At 39.4% G+C, this 18,361-nt stretch overlaps 1 protein-coding gene across 2 annotated transcripts in view; it reads right to left on the reverse strand.

The window, feature by feature from the left end:
• Positions 1 to 9,870: 9,870 nt before the first annotated feature.
• Positions 9,871 to 18,361, reverse strand: part of RRM1 (ribonucleotide reductase catalytic subunit M1) — a 43,625-nt gene continuing 35,134 nt past the window's right edge. For both annotated transcript variants that reach the window (XM_032258888.1, XM_032258887.1), the window contains 5 exons: positions 18,177 to 18,253; positions 15,026 to 15,161; positions 13,814 to 13,909; positions 12,227 to 12,415; positions 9,871 to 10,572 (listed from right to left, as the gene is read on the reverse strand). In XM_032258888.1, the coding sequence (XP_032114779.1) occupies positions 10,384 to 10,572; positions 12,227 to 12,415; positions 13,814 to 13,909; positions 15,026 to 15,161; positions 18,177 to 18,253 (687 nt within the window). In that variant the 3' untranslated portion in view covers positions 9,871 to 10,383. The remainder of the gene's footprint in view (positions 10,573 to 12,226; positions 12,416 to 13,813; positions 13,910 to 15,025; positions 15,162 to 18,176; positions 18,254 to 18,361) is intronic.

An 18,361-nucleotide genomic window follows, 5' to 3' on the forward strand; every position in this document is an offset into this window, starting at 1 on the left:
GAGGTTCTTTCCTGAGATCCCAAAGCTGTACAGGCACACAGGTCAGGTTTACCCCACAGTGTGCAGTCTAGCCCACACAGGTCAGGTCCTGCCCAAGGGCCCCAGTCTGACACACATCCAGACCAGATCTTCTTCTGGGTCCCTGTCTGACCCAAAGACCAGAGTAGACTCTACCTGGGAAACCCAAACTTATCACACAGGTCAGACTTTGAGGCCTCCATGCTGACCTCAGGCACACAGATAGGGTCCTGCCCTGGAGCCCACATCTGACCCCCAAAACCAGACTAAGCCCTGATCCAGGATCCAGATCCAAGTTGGAATCGAACCCATAGTTAGGCCATTCTTTCCATGACAGCCAATGTGATCTATCTAAAAGCTACCCCTACTTTAAAGACTTCCACAGCTCTGGCTGAGCATGGTGACCCACACTTGTAATCCCAGCACTTTGGGAGACCAAGGCAGGCAGATCACTTGAGGCCAACATGGTGAAAGCCTGTCTCTACCAAAAATACAAAAATTAACCTGGTGTGGTGGCATGTGCCTGTAGTCCTAGCTACTCGGACGGCTAAGGCAGGAGAGAATCACTTGAACCCAGGAGGCAGAGGCTGCAATGAGCCAAGATCAAGCCATTGCACTCCAAGAGTGAGCCAAGATCAAGCCATTGGCAAAGAAAATATTTGCTAATTATTTATCTGACAGAGGATTAATACCCAGCCTGGGCAACAGAGCGAGACTCTGTTTCAAAATTTAAAAAAAAAAAAAAGGGAGAGAGATCCAAGATGGCTGATCACTAGCAGCTCGGGATTGCAGCTCCCACTCAAAGAGCAGAGAACGAGAGGACGCCACACTTTCAGATCAATTTTTGTTGCTCACACACAAGGAGATTCCCAGCGGAGGAGCCCCACGTGTCGCCAGCGTGACTCTTGAGGCCGGTGAGGTGGTTTTGCCGCTGCCTTGGTGTGGCGGTTCTTGGTGCAGAGTCAGAAAAGCACCATCAATCTTAAAGCTGCTGTTTTGGCTGGAGCAGTGGGTTGCTCAGATTCTAGCGCCAGGAATCAACAAGTTGGACGTCCATTCAGAAACCCAACTATAAAGACGGTAATTATAAAGACCACAGATGGATAAATCTATAACGAAGGGAAGAAAACAGCCTAAAAAGGCTGAGAATACCCAAACTCAGAACGCCTCTCCCTCTACAGGGGATCACAGTTCCTCATCAGAAACAGAACAAGGCCTGATGGAGAAAGACTGTGTTCCATTAGCAGAAGCTGGCTTTAAAAAGTGGATGATAAGAAACTTCTGGGAACTTCTGGGAATTAAAAGGACTTGTTCTAACCCAATGCAAAGAAACCAAGAACTTTGAAAAAAGGTTTGAAGAAATCTTAACAATAACACACAATTTAGAGAGGAATATAAGTGAATTAATGCACGAGTTTTAACAGTCGAATTGATCAAGTAGAAGAAAAGATATCAGAGGTCAAAGACCAACTTCATGAAATAAAACAAAAAGACAAGATTAGAGAAAAAAGGATAAAAAAGAACGAGCAAAGTCTCCAAGAAATATGGGACTATGTGAAAAGACCTAATCTACGTTTGATAGGTGTACCTGAATGTGACGAAGAGAATCAATCCAAGCTGGAAAATACGCTTCAGGATATTATTCAGGAAAACTTTCCCAACCTAGCAAGGCAGGACAATATTAAACTCCAGGGAATACAGAGAACACCACAAAAATATTCCTCAAGAAGACCAACCTCAAGGCACATATTCGCCAGATTCACCAGGGTTGAAATGAAAGAGAGAATACTGAGGGCAGCCAGAGAGAAAGGTCAGGTTACCCATAAAGGGAAGCCCATCAGACTCACAGCAGATCTCTCAGTAGAAACCCTACAAGCCAGAAGAGAGTGGGGGCCAATATTCAACAACCTTAAAGAAAAAAAACTTTCAACCCAGAATTTTGCATCCAGCCAAACTAAGCTTCATAAGCGAAGGAAGAATAAAATCATTTGTGAACAAGCAAGCACTCAGAGATTTCATCACCACCAGGCCTGCTTTACAAGAGCTTCTGAGAGAGCCACTGCAGATGGAAAGGAACAACCAGTATCAGCCTTTCTAAAAAATACCAAAAAATAAAGAACATCAACATATTTAAGAAATTGCATCAACTAATGGGCAAAACAGCCAGCTAACATTAAATGACAGTATCAAACACACATATATTGTTATTAATTCTAAATTTAAATCGACTAAATTCCCCAATCCAAAGACACAGACAGGCAAAAAAAGCCAAGACCCATTGGTATGCTACATCCAGATCCATCTCACATGCAAGGATACATAAAGACTCAAAACAAAGGGATGGTGAAAAATTTACCAACCAAATGGAGAGCTAAAATAAATAAATAGAAACCAGGAGTTGCGATTTTTGCTGATAAAATAGATTTCAAAGCAACAAAGATTAAAAGAAGCAAAGAAAGATATTACATAAAGATAAAAGGATCAATGTAACAAGAAGAGCTAAAGATCCTAAACATATATGCACCCAATACAGAAATACCCAGATATATAAGACTTACAAAGAGACTTGGACCCCCACACAATAATAGCGGGATACTTCAACATCAATATTAGATAGATCAATGAGACAGAATGTTAACATCGATATCCAGGACTTGAACTCAGATCTGGAACAAGTAGACTTAATTAACATTCATAGAACTCTCCACTTTAAATACACAAAATATACACTCTTATCAGTACTACATTACACGTATTTATAGGTTTAAATGAAATATTGGTTGGCTGCTTGTTAATTATTTTCTTCCCTCATTTTTTTTTTATGTCTCTATTATTAAACACAATTACAGGCATACCCAGTTTTAGACTGCATTCTAGCCCGGGCAATAAAGCAACACCCCTGTTCTCTCTCCCTCTTCCTCTTCCTCTTTCTTCCTTTCCTTTATTCTTTTTCTTTTTTTTTTTTTTTTATTTTTTTTTCCTTTTCTTTTTTTTTAAAAAAAAAAAAAAAAAAAAAGACTTTCAAAGCTCCTTATCATCTACAGAAGGAAAGAGTATTCAGGGATATCCCAGAAAGGGGCTACAGTGCCTGCACACTGACTGCACAAAATCATCTGCTAAACAAGCCTGAGTTTTCTCTTCCTCTGTCAATTGATCATAGGGAACTCCCCCATGAGGCCATAGGCGCAGGCTGGGGAAGAAAAGGCAGTGTAGCAGGAGTGGAGACCTCGGGCTTTTGGGTCACTTCATCATGTAATTCACTTGTGCCTTCAGGGTTTGCTTTAGCCTGATTCTGTACATATCACTTCCATTTGATGATGGAGTGCTGCTGTGCATGCTCAATTTTATTGCAAGGTGAGTGAGTCAGATAACAGCCAGCTCAAGTTACATGTTAATTTGGTGGCCCATGGTTATGTGTTCAGTCTCTACCAAGGCGAGCCAAAAGCTGTTTCTCAAAAGGAGAGTAGTTATCCACAGGGGATGATGGCAGGGCTTTGGTCCAAAATTCTAAGGGCCTGTCCTGTGATTCACTTACAGGGGTCTGCCAAAGGCTCCAGTGAGCATCTCTATCTGCCATTGCCAATTCGAGCACCATTGGATCTGATGGATCAGATGGCCCAAGTAGCAGAGAAACTTCCCTAGAAGCCTGGACCTGTGGCAGTGCCTTCTCTTGTTCTGGGCCCCACAACTAGCAGCTTTTGGTAAATAGGATGGAGTAGCATGCCACAGTGTGCTGCTCCAAATGAATCCTAAATTCAGTGGGGGTAATTAGATTTGAGTGGCATGTAAAGGCACTCAATTGCCATAACCAAGCTGGGAATGGTTACCATGATTTTTTACCTCCGAGACTCAAAGAGGTACACTAAGTATCATGCCTCTTTCTTGCTTGTAGGAGGGGTCAGATGCAACAATTTATCCTTCTCTTTAGAAAGGGTATCTCGACATGCCTCAAACTAGATGCCTAGAAATTGCACTTATGGGCGGAACGCAATGGCTCACACCTGTAATCCCAGCTCTTTGGGAGGCTGAGGCAAACGAATCACGAGGTCAGGAGATCAAGATCATCCTGGCCAACATGGTGAAACCTCATCTCTACTAAAATACAAAAAACTTAGCTGGGCGTCTGGCACACACCTGTAGTCCCAGCTACTCAGGAGGCTGAGGCAGGGGAATAGATTGAACCCGGGAGGCGGGGGTTGCAGTGAGCTTAGATTACACCACTGCACTCCACCCTGGCAACAGAGCAAGACTCCGTCTCAAAAAAAGAAAAAAGAAAAACACAAATTGCACTGATGTAGAAGGTGACCCTGAATTTTAGATTTCCACCTTCTGACATGCAAGTATCCTACCAATGAGTCTAGAGTAGTCACTATTTCTTGCTCACAGGTCCAATCAATATAATGTCACCAATGTATTGGACCAGAGTGATACCTTGTGGAACAGAAAGCTGATCAAAATCCTGTAAATTATGATGTAGGGTTGGAGAGTTTACCAATGAGGCAGGACAGTGAAGGTGTATTGCTGGCCTTTCCAGACGAAAATAAATTGTTTCTTGTGGTCTTTACTAAGGGGTATGGAGAAAAAAGGATTTGCGAGATCAGTAGCTGCATACCAAGTACCAGGATACATGTTAACTTGTTCAAGCAATGGAACTGCCTCTGGTTGGAGTCATCACCCAGTTAAGCTTATGATAATCCATTGTCATTCTCCAAAATCCATGTTTTCTGGAAGGGCCAAACAAGTGAGTTGAATGGGGATGGGGTGGAAATTACTTCTACGTACTTTAAGACCTTGATGGTGGCACTAATTTCTGCCATCCTTGCAGGAATGCAATACTGATTTTGGTTTATCATTTTCCTAGGTAGAGGCAGTTCTAGTGGCTTCCACTTTAACTTTCCCACGATAATAGCCCTGACTCAAGTCAGAGAACCAATGTGGTTGGCTTTCTGTGCCAGTTGCTGAGTGTATCTATTCCAATCATGCATTCCCAAACTGCACAGTGAAATAACCACAGGATGGTTTCAGGGATCCCTGGACCCACTGTGAGACTAACTGGAGCTAAAACTCCATTGATTCACCTGACTTCTATAAACTCCTACTCCAATTGGAAGATCACAGTGACATTTTTAGTTTCCTGGAACTAGTGTTAGTTTAGGTCTGTGTCTGGTAATCCTTGAAAGGTTTCTTTCTTTTCCCTAATGCAGTTACTCTAGCAAAAGGCCACAGATCCTTCTGGGAAAGACTGGGAGAAAGATTTAACAGTATATATTTTTGGCAGTGTGTGGGATCCTTCCTCAAGGGCACCTAGTCTCCCCTTCATCCAAGGGGTTCTGGGTCTATAAACCAGGTCAAATCTGGGAATTTATTGAGGGGCCATAATTCTGGTTTTATTATTCAAATTAGACTTGTTCACTTGACATAAAACCCTTCTGCTTATATAGATCAAGTGAGAATTTAATAAATTTCCCATGTATTTCACTTCAAGGAACTTCATGATCACCTAGCCAAACTACAACTCTGTGAGTCAGACTTTTTTTTTTGAGACAGAGTCGCTCTATTGCCTAGGTTGGAGTGCAGTGGCACAATCTCGGCTCACTGGAGCCTCTGTCTCCTGGGTTCTCCTGTCTCAGTCCCCCAAGTAGCTGGTACTACAGATGTGTGCCACCACACCAGGTTAATTTTCATATTTTTGCTAGAGACAGGCTTTCACCATGTTGGCCAGGCTGATCTCAAACTCCTGGCCTCAAGTGGTCTGCCTGCCTCAGCCTCCAAAAGTGCTGGTATTACAGGTGTGAGCCACTGCGTCTACCCGCATCAGATGATTCTTCTGATTGCTGCTTTAACTCTGCTGTCCATTATAATAATCATTCCCACCTTGCCTTTGGCAATAGTGTCTCTATCTGCCACCATGGGATTCGATTACTCCCACTGAATTTAGGTTTCCCAATTCAGTGGTAGCAATTCACACTGTAATTTTAGACCTACAGGAAACAGCAATCACAGAGGTCTTTAAGGATACTGAGGCTCCCCTCACAAATTTACTTCTCAGTTATGGTGAAGTTTCCTCTAGACTTCCCTCAGGGTGGGAAAGCTGGTCTTTTAAATGATAAAGCTACTCTAACATTTCAGTCTCCCTAACCCTTTGCACTACTTCCTCTATAACAAGGCAGGAGTGGCATTTCAGCTTCATTTACTGAGGGGAAATTTTGGTCCATGTTTCAACCAATCAACCAACCAACGAATCAATCAACCTACCAACCAACCAGTTAGAGCAGGCACTTTTGATCCCCCATGCTGCAATATTAAATCCAAAATCTCTGCTTTGTAGGCCCATATCAATAAACTGAGCCTGATCCAACATTATGTTCCTTCCACCATTATCACATACCCTCAATATCCATTTCCACACATATTCTCAAATGGGAAGAATCATGTAGTTCTCGAGTGTAGCACACCTCATGGATCTCACTTTTACCTCACCTTTGTGGCCCGCTGGGACTTGGGTCTAGTTATAGGTTTAGAAGCAAAGAGGGGTGGTCACGAGTGGGTCCTGAGGACAAACAGCAGTGTTCTGCAAGGCAGTTATCTCAGGGGAGGACATTAATTTCCTCAGGGAAAGCAGTTAATGTCAGATTAGGTATAATCAGTTTAGGTAAATCAGTTATCTCTGCTTCTACTGGCAATGAAGACGCATCAGAATTTAGGTATCCAGTATTACCAGTTTCATCAGGATTTTCCCATGTCACCATTCCAATTTTCAGGATCCGATTTGTTCCCAGTCAATATCCTCACTTTAACAGTAGAGACACCTGCAAGGCTGGGAATTCAGTTTGCATTGTAATTCAGGCACTTGCAAAATGAGATTCAGGGTTTGGTTTCAGAAATCTCGACTTTGCAGGTATAGAAGGTAAAAGTTTCTTTCAAAGCAGACACAGAAATGTTCAGTCATGTAAGTAGCACTTGAGAATTCAAATCCCTGAAGTCATCCTTTTCTTTGTCCATTTTGTGCAGTGCAATTAAAAGCAACCAGCCAATCTTACTGGTTTGACAAAAGTTTGAAGGTATCATATATCTCTGTCAAAACATTAACTGAACATGCACTAAAAGGAACAAAGACTTTAGCGATCATACATGACAAAGAATAGTCTCTGCAAAAAGTTTGGGCTGGACACGGTGGCTCACACTTGTAATGCCAGTACCGTGGGGGGCTGAGGTGGGCAGATCACTTGAGGCCAGGAGTTCGACACCAGTCTGGCCAACATGGTGAAACCCCATTTCCACTAAAAACACAAAAATTAGTAGCCAGGTATGGTGGCGCACACCTGTAATCTCAGCTACTCAGGGGGCTAAGGCTTAAGAATTGCCTGAACACAGAAGCAGAGGATGCAGTGAGCTGAGATCATATCACTGCACTCTGGCCTGGGTGATACAGTGAGACACTGTCTCAAAAAAAAAAAAAAAAAAGTTTGGAAATGTCTCAAATTAAATACTACAGTCTTCAACATACCAATGAAACAAAAAACAGTATGCCCTGAAGTAAGACGATCTGATTACTGAAGTTACCTCATTATAATAGTCAAATGTCCAATTTTCAACAACAAAAGTCACAAGGCATACAAAAAAAAAAAAAAAAAGAAAGAAAACATGGCCTATTCAAAGTAACAAGAAAAAATGACAGACACCATCCCTGAGAAAGCCAAGATACTGGACTTACTCAATAAAGACATTAAAACAACTGTATTAAATATATTCAAAAAGCTAAAGAAAAAGATGAACAAATAAGTAAAAGAAATCAGAAAAACCAGAATATCAAGAGAGACAAAAATTACAAAGAATAAAAATTCTCGAGTTGAAAAGAATAACTGAAATGAAAAACTCACTAGAGGAGAACAACAGTAGATTTGAGCAGGAAGAAGAATCAGAAAATGAGAAGATAGGACACTGAAATTATCAAGTCTGTGAACAGAAAGAAAAAATAAAGCAAAGTAAACAACGCCTAACAGACCTATAGCTCACCATCAAGTCAACCCATAGATGCACTGTGGAAGTCCCAAGTAGAAAGGGGAAGAAAAATTATCTAAAGAAATAATAGCCAAAAAATCCCAAATTTAAATAAATATGTGAATCTACAAATCTAATAAGCCCAGTAAGTCCCAAATAGGATAAACTCAGAGACCCAAACCAAGACACATTATAATCAAATTGTCAAGTCACTAAGATGGCTATTTAAAAAAATACAAGCTGGGCATGGTGGCTCACACCTGTAACCCCAACACTTTGAGAGGCTGATAGGAGGATCACTTGAGCCCAGCAGATCGAGGCCGCAGTGAGCTATGATGGTACCACTGCACTGCAGTCTGGGCAACAGAGCAAGACCTTGTCTCAAAAATCAAAACAAAAACAAAAATATGAAAAGTGTTGTGTAAAGATGTGGAGAAAATGGTAACCTACTGTATTGCTGGTGGAAATGTAAAATAATGCAGCTGCTGTCGAAAAGTTTGCTAGTTCCTCAAAAAGTTAAAGATAGAATTACTGTAATTTCCAGCAACTTCACTAAGAATTGAAAGCAGGAACTCAATAGATACTTGTAAATCAATATTCACAAGAGCATTAGTCACAATTCCTTAAAAGAAGGAAACAACCCAAATATCCATCAAAAGATAGTGGATTAACAAAGTGTGGTAAGTCAGGTGTGGAGGCTCATGCATGTAATCCCAGCACTTTGGAAGGCCAAGCAGGTGGATCACTCGAGGTTAGGAGTTCAAGACCAGCCTGGCCAACATAATGAAATCCCATCTCAACTAAAAATACAAAAATTACCTGAGTGTGGTAGCGCATTCGGGTAAATCCCTTGAGGCCAGGGGTTTGAGACCAGTCTGGCCAACATGGTGAAACCCCATCTCTACGAAAAATACAAAAATTAGCCAGGCATGGTGGTGCACACCTATAATCCCAGCTACTCAGGAAGCTGAGGCGCAATAATTACTTATCGCTTGAACCCAAGAGGTAGACGTTGTAGTGAGCCAAGCCACGATTACATAGCCTGGGTGACAGAGCAAGATTCTGTCAAAAAAAAAAGTGCGGTATACATGCAGAATGAAATTTGGATACGTGCTATAACATGGATAAACTATGAAAATATTATGCTAAATAAAATAAGCCAGATATGCATTCCATTTATGAGGTACCTAGAATAGGCATATTATAGAGATGTAAAGTAGAATAGAGGTTACCAGGGACTTAGGGGTGAGGGAATGAGGAGTTAATGTTCTTATTTATACAGAGTTTATGTTTGGGATGATGAAGTTCTGGAAACAAATAGTGGTGATGGTAGTATAACACTGAGATTGTGCTTAAGCCACTGAATTATACGTTTAAAAATGGGTAAAACTGTAAATTACATGTTATGTATATTTTACTACAGAAAGGAAAAAAAGATGAAAAAGGCATATAATGACATCCTGAAGGGCCGGGCACAGTGGCTCACACCTGTAATCCCAGCACTTTGGGAGGCTGAGGCAGGCAGATCACCTGAGGCAGGGAGTTTGAGACCAGCCTTACCAACATGGAAAAACCCTGTCTCTACTAAAAATACAAAATTAGCCAGGAGTGGTAGCACATGACTGTAATCCCGGATACTCAGGAGGCTGAGGCAGGAGAATCACTTGAACCCGGGAGGCGGAGGCTACAATGAGCTGAGATCACGCCATTGCACTCCAGCCTGGATAACAAGGGCAAAACTCCATCTCAAAAACAAAAAAAAAGTCCTCCCTGAATTCTCAAAGAACAGAAAATGTTTTTTTCAAATTTGACTTCTATATGAAAGTAAATGACAAAATTAATCTCATACAATCACTTAGAAATGTTTATCTTTATTTCAGAATAATAGGATCATACCCAGATAAAGGTCCTATATGACCATATCCAGATAAAGGTCCTATCAGCACTTTTTATGAGCTGTCACTGTTTTGCTTCTAGAGACCCACCAGTCAAAGCTGTAAAACTAAATCTCCTTAACAAAACTGAAGTCATCAGAAAAGCAGGGCTAAAGGGGTGATGAAACCTTACTTAATCACTCCCTGTATGCAAGATGACTTATTCTGCACTCCTAAAACTTTTACTTTTATTCCCAATATATTGGGTTTTTTTTTTTTTTCAAAAGCATCATTTTTGTGAAAATTCCAATATATGAGTTTAAAAAAAAAATCATTACAATTATCCTAGACGGTACTTTAAATCAATTATTCCTTTTGCCTGCAACAGGGTCCAGCAAAGCCTTACCACCTCAAGCAAACCCACTACACCTATCTATGCTCAAAAAGTAATTTGGCTATTGAAGACATGCTGGTCTCTCCCAAGCTTTCCTCAGGATCCACACATCAGACATTCATCTCTGTTCTCCAAAGAGCACACCATAGCTGCTGTGTTCCTCTCCTTTTCTTCTTCCTCTTTTGATATCTTTTCCTTATCTTTTAGCTTTTCCTTATTTAGAGTGAACTGGATTGGATTAGCTGCTGGTCTTGTCCTTAAATAATACATCCCAGTCTTCAAACCCTACAGGGAAAATAAATACAATTATTAGGAGAAACTTTTCAAGAATACTAGACATTCCACACCAATATTTAATATACATTCCTGGCTGGGCACAGTGGCTCATGCCTGTAATCCCAGCACTTTGGGAAGCCGAGGCACATGGATCATTTGAAGTCAGGTTTCAAGATCAGCCTGGCCAACATAGTGAAGCCCCATCTCTACTAAAAATACAAAAACTACCCGAATGCGACAGCGCACACCTGTAAATCGCAGCTACTCAGGAGGCTGAGGTAAGAGAATCACTTGAACTCAGGAGAAGGAGGTTGCAGTGAGCCAAGATTGTACCCCTGCACTCCAGCCTGGGCAACAGAGTGAGACTCTGCCTAAAAATATATAAAATAAAATAATAATGTTAAAATAAAAATAAAATACATTCCTGGCCAGGTGCAGTGGCTCACACCTGTAATCTGAGCATTTTGGGAGGCCGAGGCAGGTGGATTGCTTGAGGCTAGGAGTTTGAGACAAGCCTGGCCAACATGGCAAAACCCCATCTCTACTAAAAATACAAAAGTTAGCCAGGAGTGGTGGCACTGCCTGTGATCCTGGCTACTGAGGAGCTGAAACAAGAATCACTTGAACCCAGGACAGAGGTTGCAGTGAGCCAAGATCACACAGCTGTACTCCAGCCTGGGCAACAGAGTGAGTCTCTGTCTCAAAATAAATAAATGCATACATATGTACATACATACATAAATACATAAATAAAATACATTCCCATGAACCAGGTCAAACTCTTTTTTAAACTTGGAATTCTATCTCCTCTAGGAGTACTCAAAAATGCTTTGAGTCAGACAGTGAAACCCTGTTCTTTTCACCCCGAAAACAGGCTTATCTCTTTGGAAAGGTCAAACATTTTTATTATTTTGTCTTTGTTTTTATGTATATGACTTCCAAGTTTGCCCAAGACAACATGTCTGCCTTAGGTTATAACTATTTAGACAAGTAGACTGTGTCTCTGTATAACAACAGACTATAAGACTTCAAAGATAAGGATCATCATCTTCTATTCAGCATCTTCAGTCCTGGCATATACTAGATGTTCAATAAATCTTAAATTAAGAAACAAATTTATAATTCTACATAAATACCCAATACATTATCAGGGAATAAGAACATAATCCAAAATCAGCAGACTTTACATGTAGCAATGCTAAGTAATCTAGCTTTTACATTTTTGAATAGTGGGTTGACGTGCAAAGTTTTATTTGAGGAATGGTTGTAATGTACACAAAATGGCTGGGAGCAGAAATGTTAGAATCAATAAGGTCAGTTTAGAATAAAAGCAGCAGAATTGGAAGGAAGATACTTAAGAAATAATACAAAGGAACAATCAACACAAATTGGTTAGTAATTGCACGGAGACTAAAGGAAGGAAAGGATCACAAGTAACTCCAAGTTTTCAAACCTAAGAAGGAAAGAAACCTAACAAAAACAAGAAAATCCAAGGCAATACCTTGATTTGGTACAAAAACCATGGGTTGGTTTTAACATACTGGATTTGAACTTAAAGAATTTCTAGGTGGTAATATTTAACAGGTGGCTAGAACATAAAATCATTCCAATGCCAAAATATCTCAAGCTGGCAGTTAAGTCCTCCTTGATATTCTCTACTAACCTGCTTCCAGCCGTAGAAGTGCATACTAGTGAGTTTGCCATAGTTAGGCTCAGCAATGTGGATGTTCAAAGACTGGCTTTGATCAATGAAAGCACCTCTCTCAGCAGCCATCTTGAGAACAGTTTTCTGAGAGATTTCCCACACAGTTTTATAAAGTTGCTTCAGGTCATCAGGAATTTCTGGTATGCTCTAAAGAATGAAAACCAAATGTTTATTTTACTTTGGTAAATAAAGCAGTATGATTAATAGAATAGTGACACAAGGGTTTGACCTTGGTTCTACTTCCTGCCAGATTTGACCTTACAATTCAGTTATCATATGATATGATCTTTATCAAGTTTACCAAGACTATTTAGAAAGTTGAACAAAACCCCATCTAACCAACCTAATATCAATCTGGTGACAGTAATTTAAGCATTCCTTTTTTTGGTCATATGTCAATTAAAAATTGGTCTATGATCCAAACATTCCTTCTTCTAGAGGCACTTAAGAAAGAAAGGAAAAGCCAGAGCTAAGCAGCAATAAATAACCCTTGAGTTTTGCAGAAAACACAAAAAAATGAGGGCTGTAATTCACAGGGATCAAGGGAAGCAATGAGATAAAATCCTGTAAGCTAGGATTCCAAACTACCTCTGGAATCCAAAGAAATCAGGTTTTCTTAGGTCTAGGGTTAACTTTCATTAAAACACACAGACTGGCTAATGCTACAGTTTCCGTCATCAAATATGGAACTGTTACAGGACTTTTCATCTGTGTTGCTAAGCAGACCAACATTTAGCCAGAGGTCTCTACCTGCAAATAAATGCCTCCTGAAACTCAGCTGCAAATATTTAAACTATTTGTGACTCTGTCTTTTGGACTATCAGTCCTCAATCTCTACCATGCCTTTTAATTAAGTTTGACTCTCTTAATTTCAGTCTATCAATGATCCCCTAAATTTTGAGGCACTGTGGAATCACTGAAGGAATCTTTAAAAAGTATTGATGTCTGAGGCCAGGAACAGTGGCTCATACATATAATCCCAGCACTCTGAGACGCCAAAACAGGCAGATCACCTGAGGTCAGGAGTTCGAAACTAGCCTGGCCAACATGGTGAAGCCCATCTATACTAAAAATACAAAAAATTAGCTGGGTGGTGGGAACCTGAATTCCCAGCTAATTGGGAGGCTGAGGCAGTAGAATCGCTTGAAACCAGGAGGCAGAGGTTGCAGTGAGCCATGATGGCACCGCTGCGCGACAGACTCCATCTCAAAAGAAAAAAAAAATTTGATGCCTGGCTCCCGCTCCCAGACATTTAATTGGTAAGGAATGCAACCTAAGCTTCAGGATTTTAAAAGCTCTCCAGTTGATTCTAAGATGCAGAAAAATTAAGAACTACTATTTTACATTATTGCATAAAAACAAGATGGTAAGGGCTAAGTAAAGATGTGTACAATCCTAGCACAACAATGCATAGGTGGACAAAGCTACATAACCAGAGCCAAATGAACACACTGAAGTCGTTCTCTCCATTGTCTGGGATGAGTAAGGAGGCACCACATTGTCCAACTCAGCCCCTGCAAAGCACACTTCATTTTCATTCTATACCTGGATAGAGCCATTGCATGCAATAATCTGGTTTTTCATCTCTTCATGCCATAGCCCCCGCTCAGTAAGATCTTTCAGTAAGTGAGGATTTACAATCTGGATAGAAAAGCAGAAAATATATGAAGTAATAAATAACAGTGACAGCCTAGATAAGACCACAGGTTTGAAGCTTAAACTAAAATCACTTAAGAATTATTTAATGCTAGATTGCTTTTTTGGTAAATTCCATTTTTTATAAAACTGAGACATCAATCCCACCACACAAAACTATATTCCTTTAAGATCCTGACATCTGTTATTCAAGAAAGAATATAATTAGCCAGGTGTGGTGATGCAGCCTGCCTGTAATCCCAGCTAAGTGGGAGGCTGAGGCACGAGAATTGCTTAAACCCAGGAGGCAGAGGTTGCAGTGAGCCAAGATCATACCACTGCACTCCAGCCTGGGTGACAAAGCGAGATACTTTCTCAAAATCAACAACAACAACAACAAAAACATTGTGATATGGAGCTGTATACCTTTGATATATACACAGTTTTTATTTGTCAATTATGCCTCAAAAAACTGAAAAAATATTTAAATTAAAAAAGAAACATAATATATGACATTTGCAAAAGTAAAAAGAACAACACCTAAGACGGGTAAATATATAAATACCTAGGTTAAAAAAATTAGAAACATATCCTTCTTGAACTTTACAGAACTTTATTTCAAGATATCTGGAAATTCACAAATAGTCTCTTAAATTGAGGTTCTCAACCCTAGCTGCACATAAGAATTACCTGGGAACCTTAAAAAAAAAAAAAAAAAAAAAAAAGTAGTCCCGCCCACCATAAATTCTATTTGATAACCAAGTCTGGGAACCACTGCCTTAAATGCTACTTCTTTTATACATTTTGAGTATCCTACCTTAAGCATCTGGAGGAAATTGTAGACTATATCACTATGATTACATAACAGTTAAACATGTTAACTCTACTATCAACAAGTTACTTTGATACCCAACCCTCAATCATTCTTTCAACAGACTTATTAAATGCCTATTATGTGCTGAAATATTAATAACAAAGAATAATATTAGAGATGAAGAACTACTATTATCAAAGCTTTGCATCCAAACTAAGAAAATGAGCAAATTAAACATGAATGAGCATTTACTCCCAATATCAAGCTTTTGAAAGATCTCCCTGGAGGGCTGGTTGTGAACTGCTCACCTGAAATTCTCCTGACAAGACTCTGCGAGTATAGATGTTGCTGGTGTAAGGTTCAATAGACTCATTATTCCCCAGGATCTGAGCAGTGGAAGCTGTAGGCATCGGGGCAATAAGTAAACTGTTTCTTATACCATACCTAAAAAAAAGGAGATTATCAGGTACTAGTCCTAAAGCTACAATCTGCCAGGAAAGCAGCTACTTTAAGTCACTGTAGTAAATGTAGATGCTGTGACATCATAGATGCATTGAACTCATCTAATTCAAAAATTCCTACATGGAGGCAATTAAACTCCAACATAGAAGCAATTCCATAGTATGGGTGCTATTATAGCTCACTCTCCTCTTAAATGCCTGACTCCTAAACTGAATTAATACAATTTTTATTGTTGGCAATCCTTATCATGACTTGAAGCACTCCCCACCTGTATCAGGGTATGCTCATTCAACCCTCATTCTTTTCTAAGTGCCTGGGCCCCTTCTAGAAAAATAATGATGAAAAAGTGGTCAGAATCAGACATGTATCACCATAATTCTCCACTATTATGTGAAGAGGAAAAAATTATGCTCAAAGTATATTCTTTAATTATAAGTTCCTGGAAGAAGGTTAACATCTTTTGACTAATCAATGCCCAAGAGTACTTAAGGGAGAATATACTATCTGACACACCGAGAAATCTCCCAACTGCCCCAGCTCACCCTTCAAAGCTCAGCCTAATTAATATCAATTTTAAAACAACTTTCCTGATCAGGCAGGCACAAATACAAATGTCAAATACAAATATCTGCTCTGCAAACATTTTCTCTGACCTGTACCTTTCCATATGCCTTAACTATTTGTCTTCTTAGTCTCAAGTTTTTAAAACACAAACAGCCTGTCTTTTCTACATTCTATACCTATGGATTCATACAGTGCTTAGCATACAGCCTCATATCCTGATGGAGTCTGTACAACAAGAGATTTGGTTTGGCTGTGTTCCCATCAAATCTCATCTTGAACTGTAGTTCCCGTAATCCCCACGTGTTATGGGAGGGACCCGATAGGAGGTAATTTAATCTTGGGGGAGGTTACCCTCATGCTGTTCTCATGATAGTGAGTTCTCACGAGATCTGGTTTTATAATGGGCTTTTCTCCCTTTACTCAGCACTTCACTTGCTGCCATACAAAAAAGGACTTGTTTGCCTACCCTTCTGCCATGATTCTAAGTTTCCTGAGGCCTCCTCAGCCCTGCAGAACTGTGAGTCAATTAAACCACCTTCCTTTATAAATTACCTAGTCTCAGGCAGTTCTTTATAACAGTGTAAGAATGGACTAATACAACTGGGTTCTCTACTTTTTAGTTTTTATTATTTCTTTATTTACTTTATTTGGGGTGTGGTTCTCCACCTTACTTTGTCACTTTTTAGTGAGATATCAAGCAAACTACCAACTATCTTCATGTCTTTACTTACTCATCTGTAAAATAGCAACATCATCTGTCTACGGACAGCAAAATGATGTGAAAAGTCTTACATATATGATATATCCAAGCTATAGAATTGTCTGTAATCATTAAAAACGTTAGGTAGATCTACATGTACTAAAAGAGAAACAGCTCCAAAATAAATCACTAAATAACAAGTCTCAGAATATATCAAGTTTGGTTTCTTTTTTGAGACCGAGTCTCACTTAGTCACCCAGGCTGGAGTGCAGCGGTGCGATCTCAGCTCACTGTAATATCCACTATAATTCCAGGTTCAAGCGATTCTCATGACTCAGCCTCCCAAGTAGCTAGGATTACAGGTATGCACCATATACCCAGCTAATTTTTGTATTTTTAGTACAGACAAAGTTTTGCCATGTTGACCAGGCTGGTCTTGAACTCCTGACCTCAAGTGATCCTCCCACCTCAGCATCTCAAAGTGCTGAGATTACAGACATGAGCCACGGTGCCCAGCCCAGAATACATCAAGTTTGATCACATTTATATGACAAAACTGTGTATGTGTATCTATCTGCAAATGTACTAAAAAAGGTCTAGAAAAAATACATGCCATTAACAAGTCTTATCTCTGGGAAAAAGGGTAAGTCAGTTTTTTGGTTTGTTTCCTGAGACAAATGGTTGGCAGAAGTATGAAGAAAGGCTTCTCCTTTCTATTTTATTTCTGTATTTGAACTTCATTAATAATAAATGTGTGCTCATATACCAATTTTGAAATTAGAAAAAAAGTTATATATATAAAAAACTAAGCCATAGTATTTTGAGAAAAAAACATAAAAATACAGTACAGGTCCATTTTCTAAAAAGTTGAATTTCCATGTAAACACACACATGTGTGTACTCTTAGAAGAAAGCCTAAAGGATGACAGACACTAAGATGCACATACTTTTTTGGGGGGAGACAATATTAGGATAATTTTCATTTTCTCTTTCCAAATCTATGTTTTCCTAAATTTTCTAACATGTATTATTTAAGAAAACAATTTTAAGGCAAACAGTTTTTTTAAAGAGCATTTTAAAGCTATTGCTTCATTCTCCAAATATTAATCACTTTGCATATATGCATTAACCCATAGATGACAAAGTTATCACAATAGAGAACAAAAACAATTTGTTTTGTTATTTACTCTGCAAAACATTCTGCCTGCCTTCCAATCCCTCATGCTTATTAGTTTGAAAGGCCTACAAAAACTCAATTTTAAAATTTTTCTTTCATATAGTTAAACACGTTACCCTACAAAGGCTCTTCCAAAATCCCTTATTCCTATGACAATCAGTTCAAACAAAAGCTATTTATATGCCAATGTAACTAAATTGGGAAATAATAAGAATGAAAAACATTTTTTTCAAAAAAAAGCATAGCTGGAAAAAAGCCTTAATGAGAAAGAAAAGTACCTAATCTAGGTGTGTTAAGTCCCTACAATAAGATCAACTAATAATAGTAATTCCTACCATGTACTGAAATGCTTTCATTGTGCCAAGCAACTTACAAGTTACTCTATATATTATCTTACGAAGTCTTTTCCGAAAATAGCTCTGTGAGATAGGTCATTTTAGCCCCAATTGTAATAAATGAGTTTAAGAAGTTAAAATGACACATCTAACTTCTGAAGAGCCAGAAGGAGAACCTAAACCCTTCTGCCTTCAGAGCTACTTTACATCTCTTCACTTACTTTGCAATCTTCTCCTTGAGAAACTTCCAGTCCCATAGGTCTGTGGGAGTAACATTCCACATATCATACTGAAGAATCTAAGGAATACACAACTCAAATTTATTCTACAGCAAGTTAAAACTATGACCAAAAAAAAAAAAAAATGACTAGCTGCCATGTCCCCACATCCCAAACAAATGCTGTCT

The sequence above is a fragment of the Sapajus apella genome, unplaced genomic scaffold (assembly GCF_009761245.1).
Source record: "Sapajus apella isolate SASKATOON/1434 unplaced genomic scaffold, GSC_monkey_1.0 scaffold106, whole genome shotgun sequence".
NCBI classification, from domain to species: Eukaryota; Metazoa; Chordata; class Mammalia; order Primates; family Cebidae; genus Sapajus; species Sapajus apella.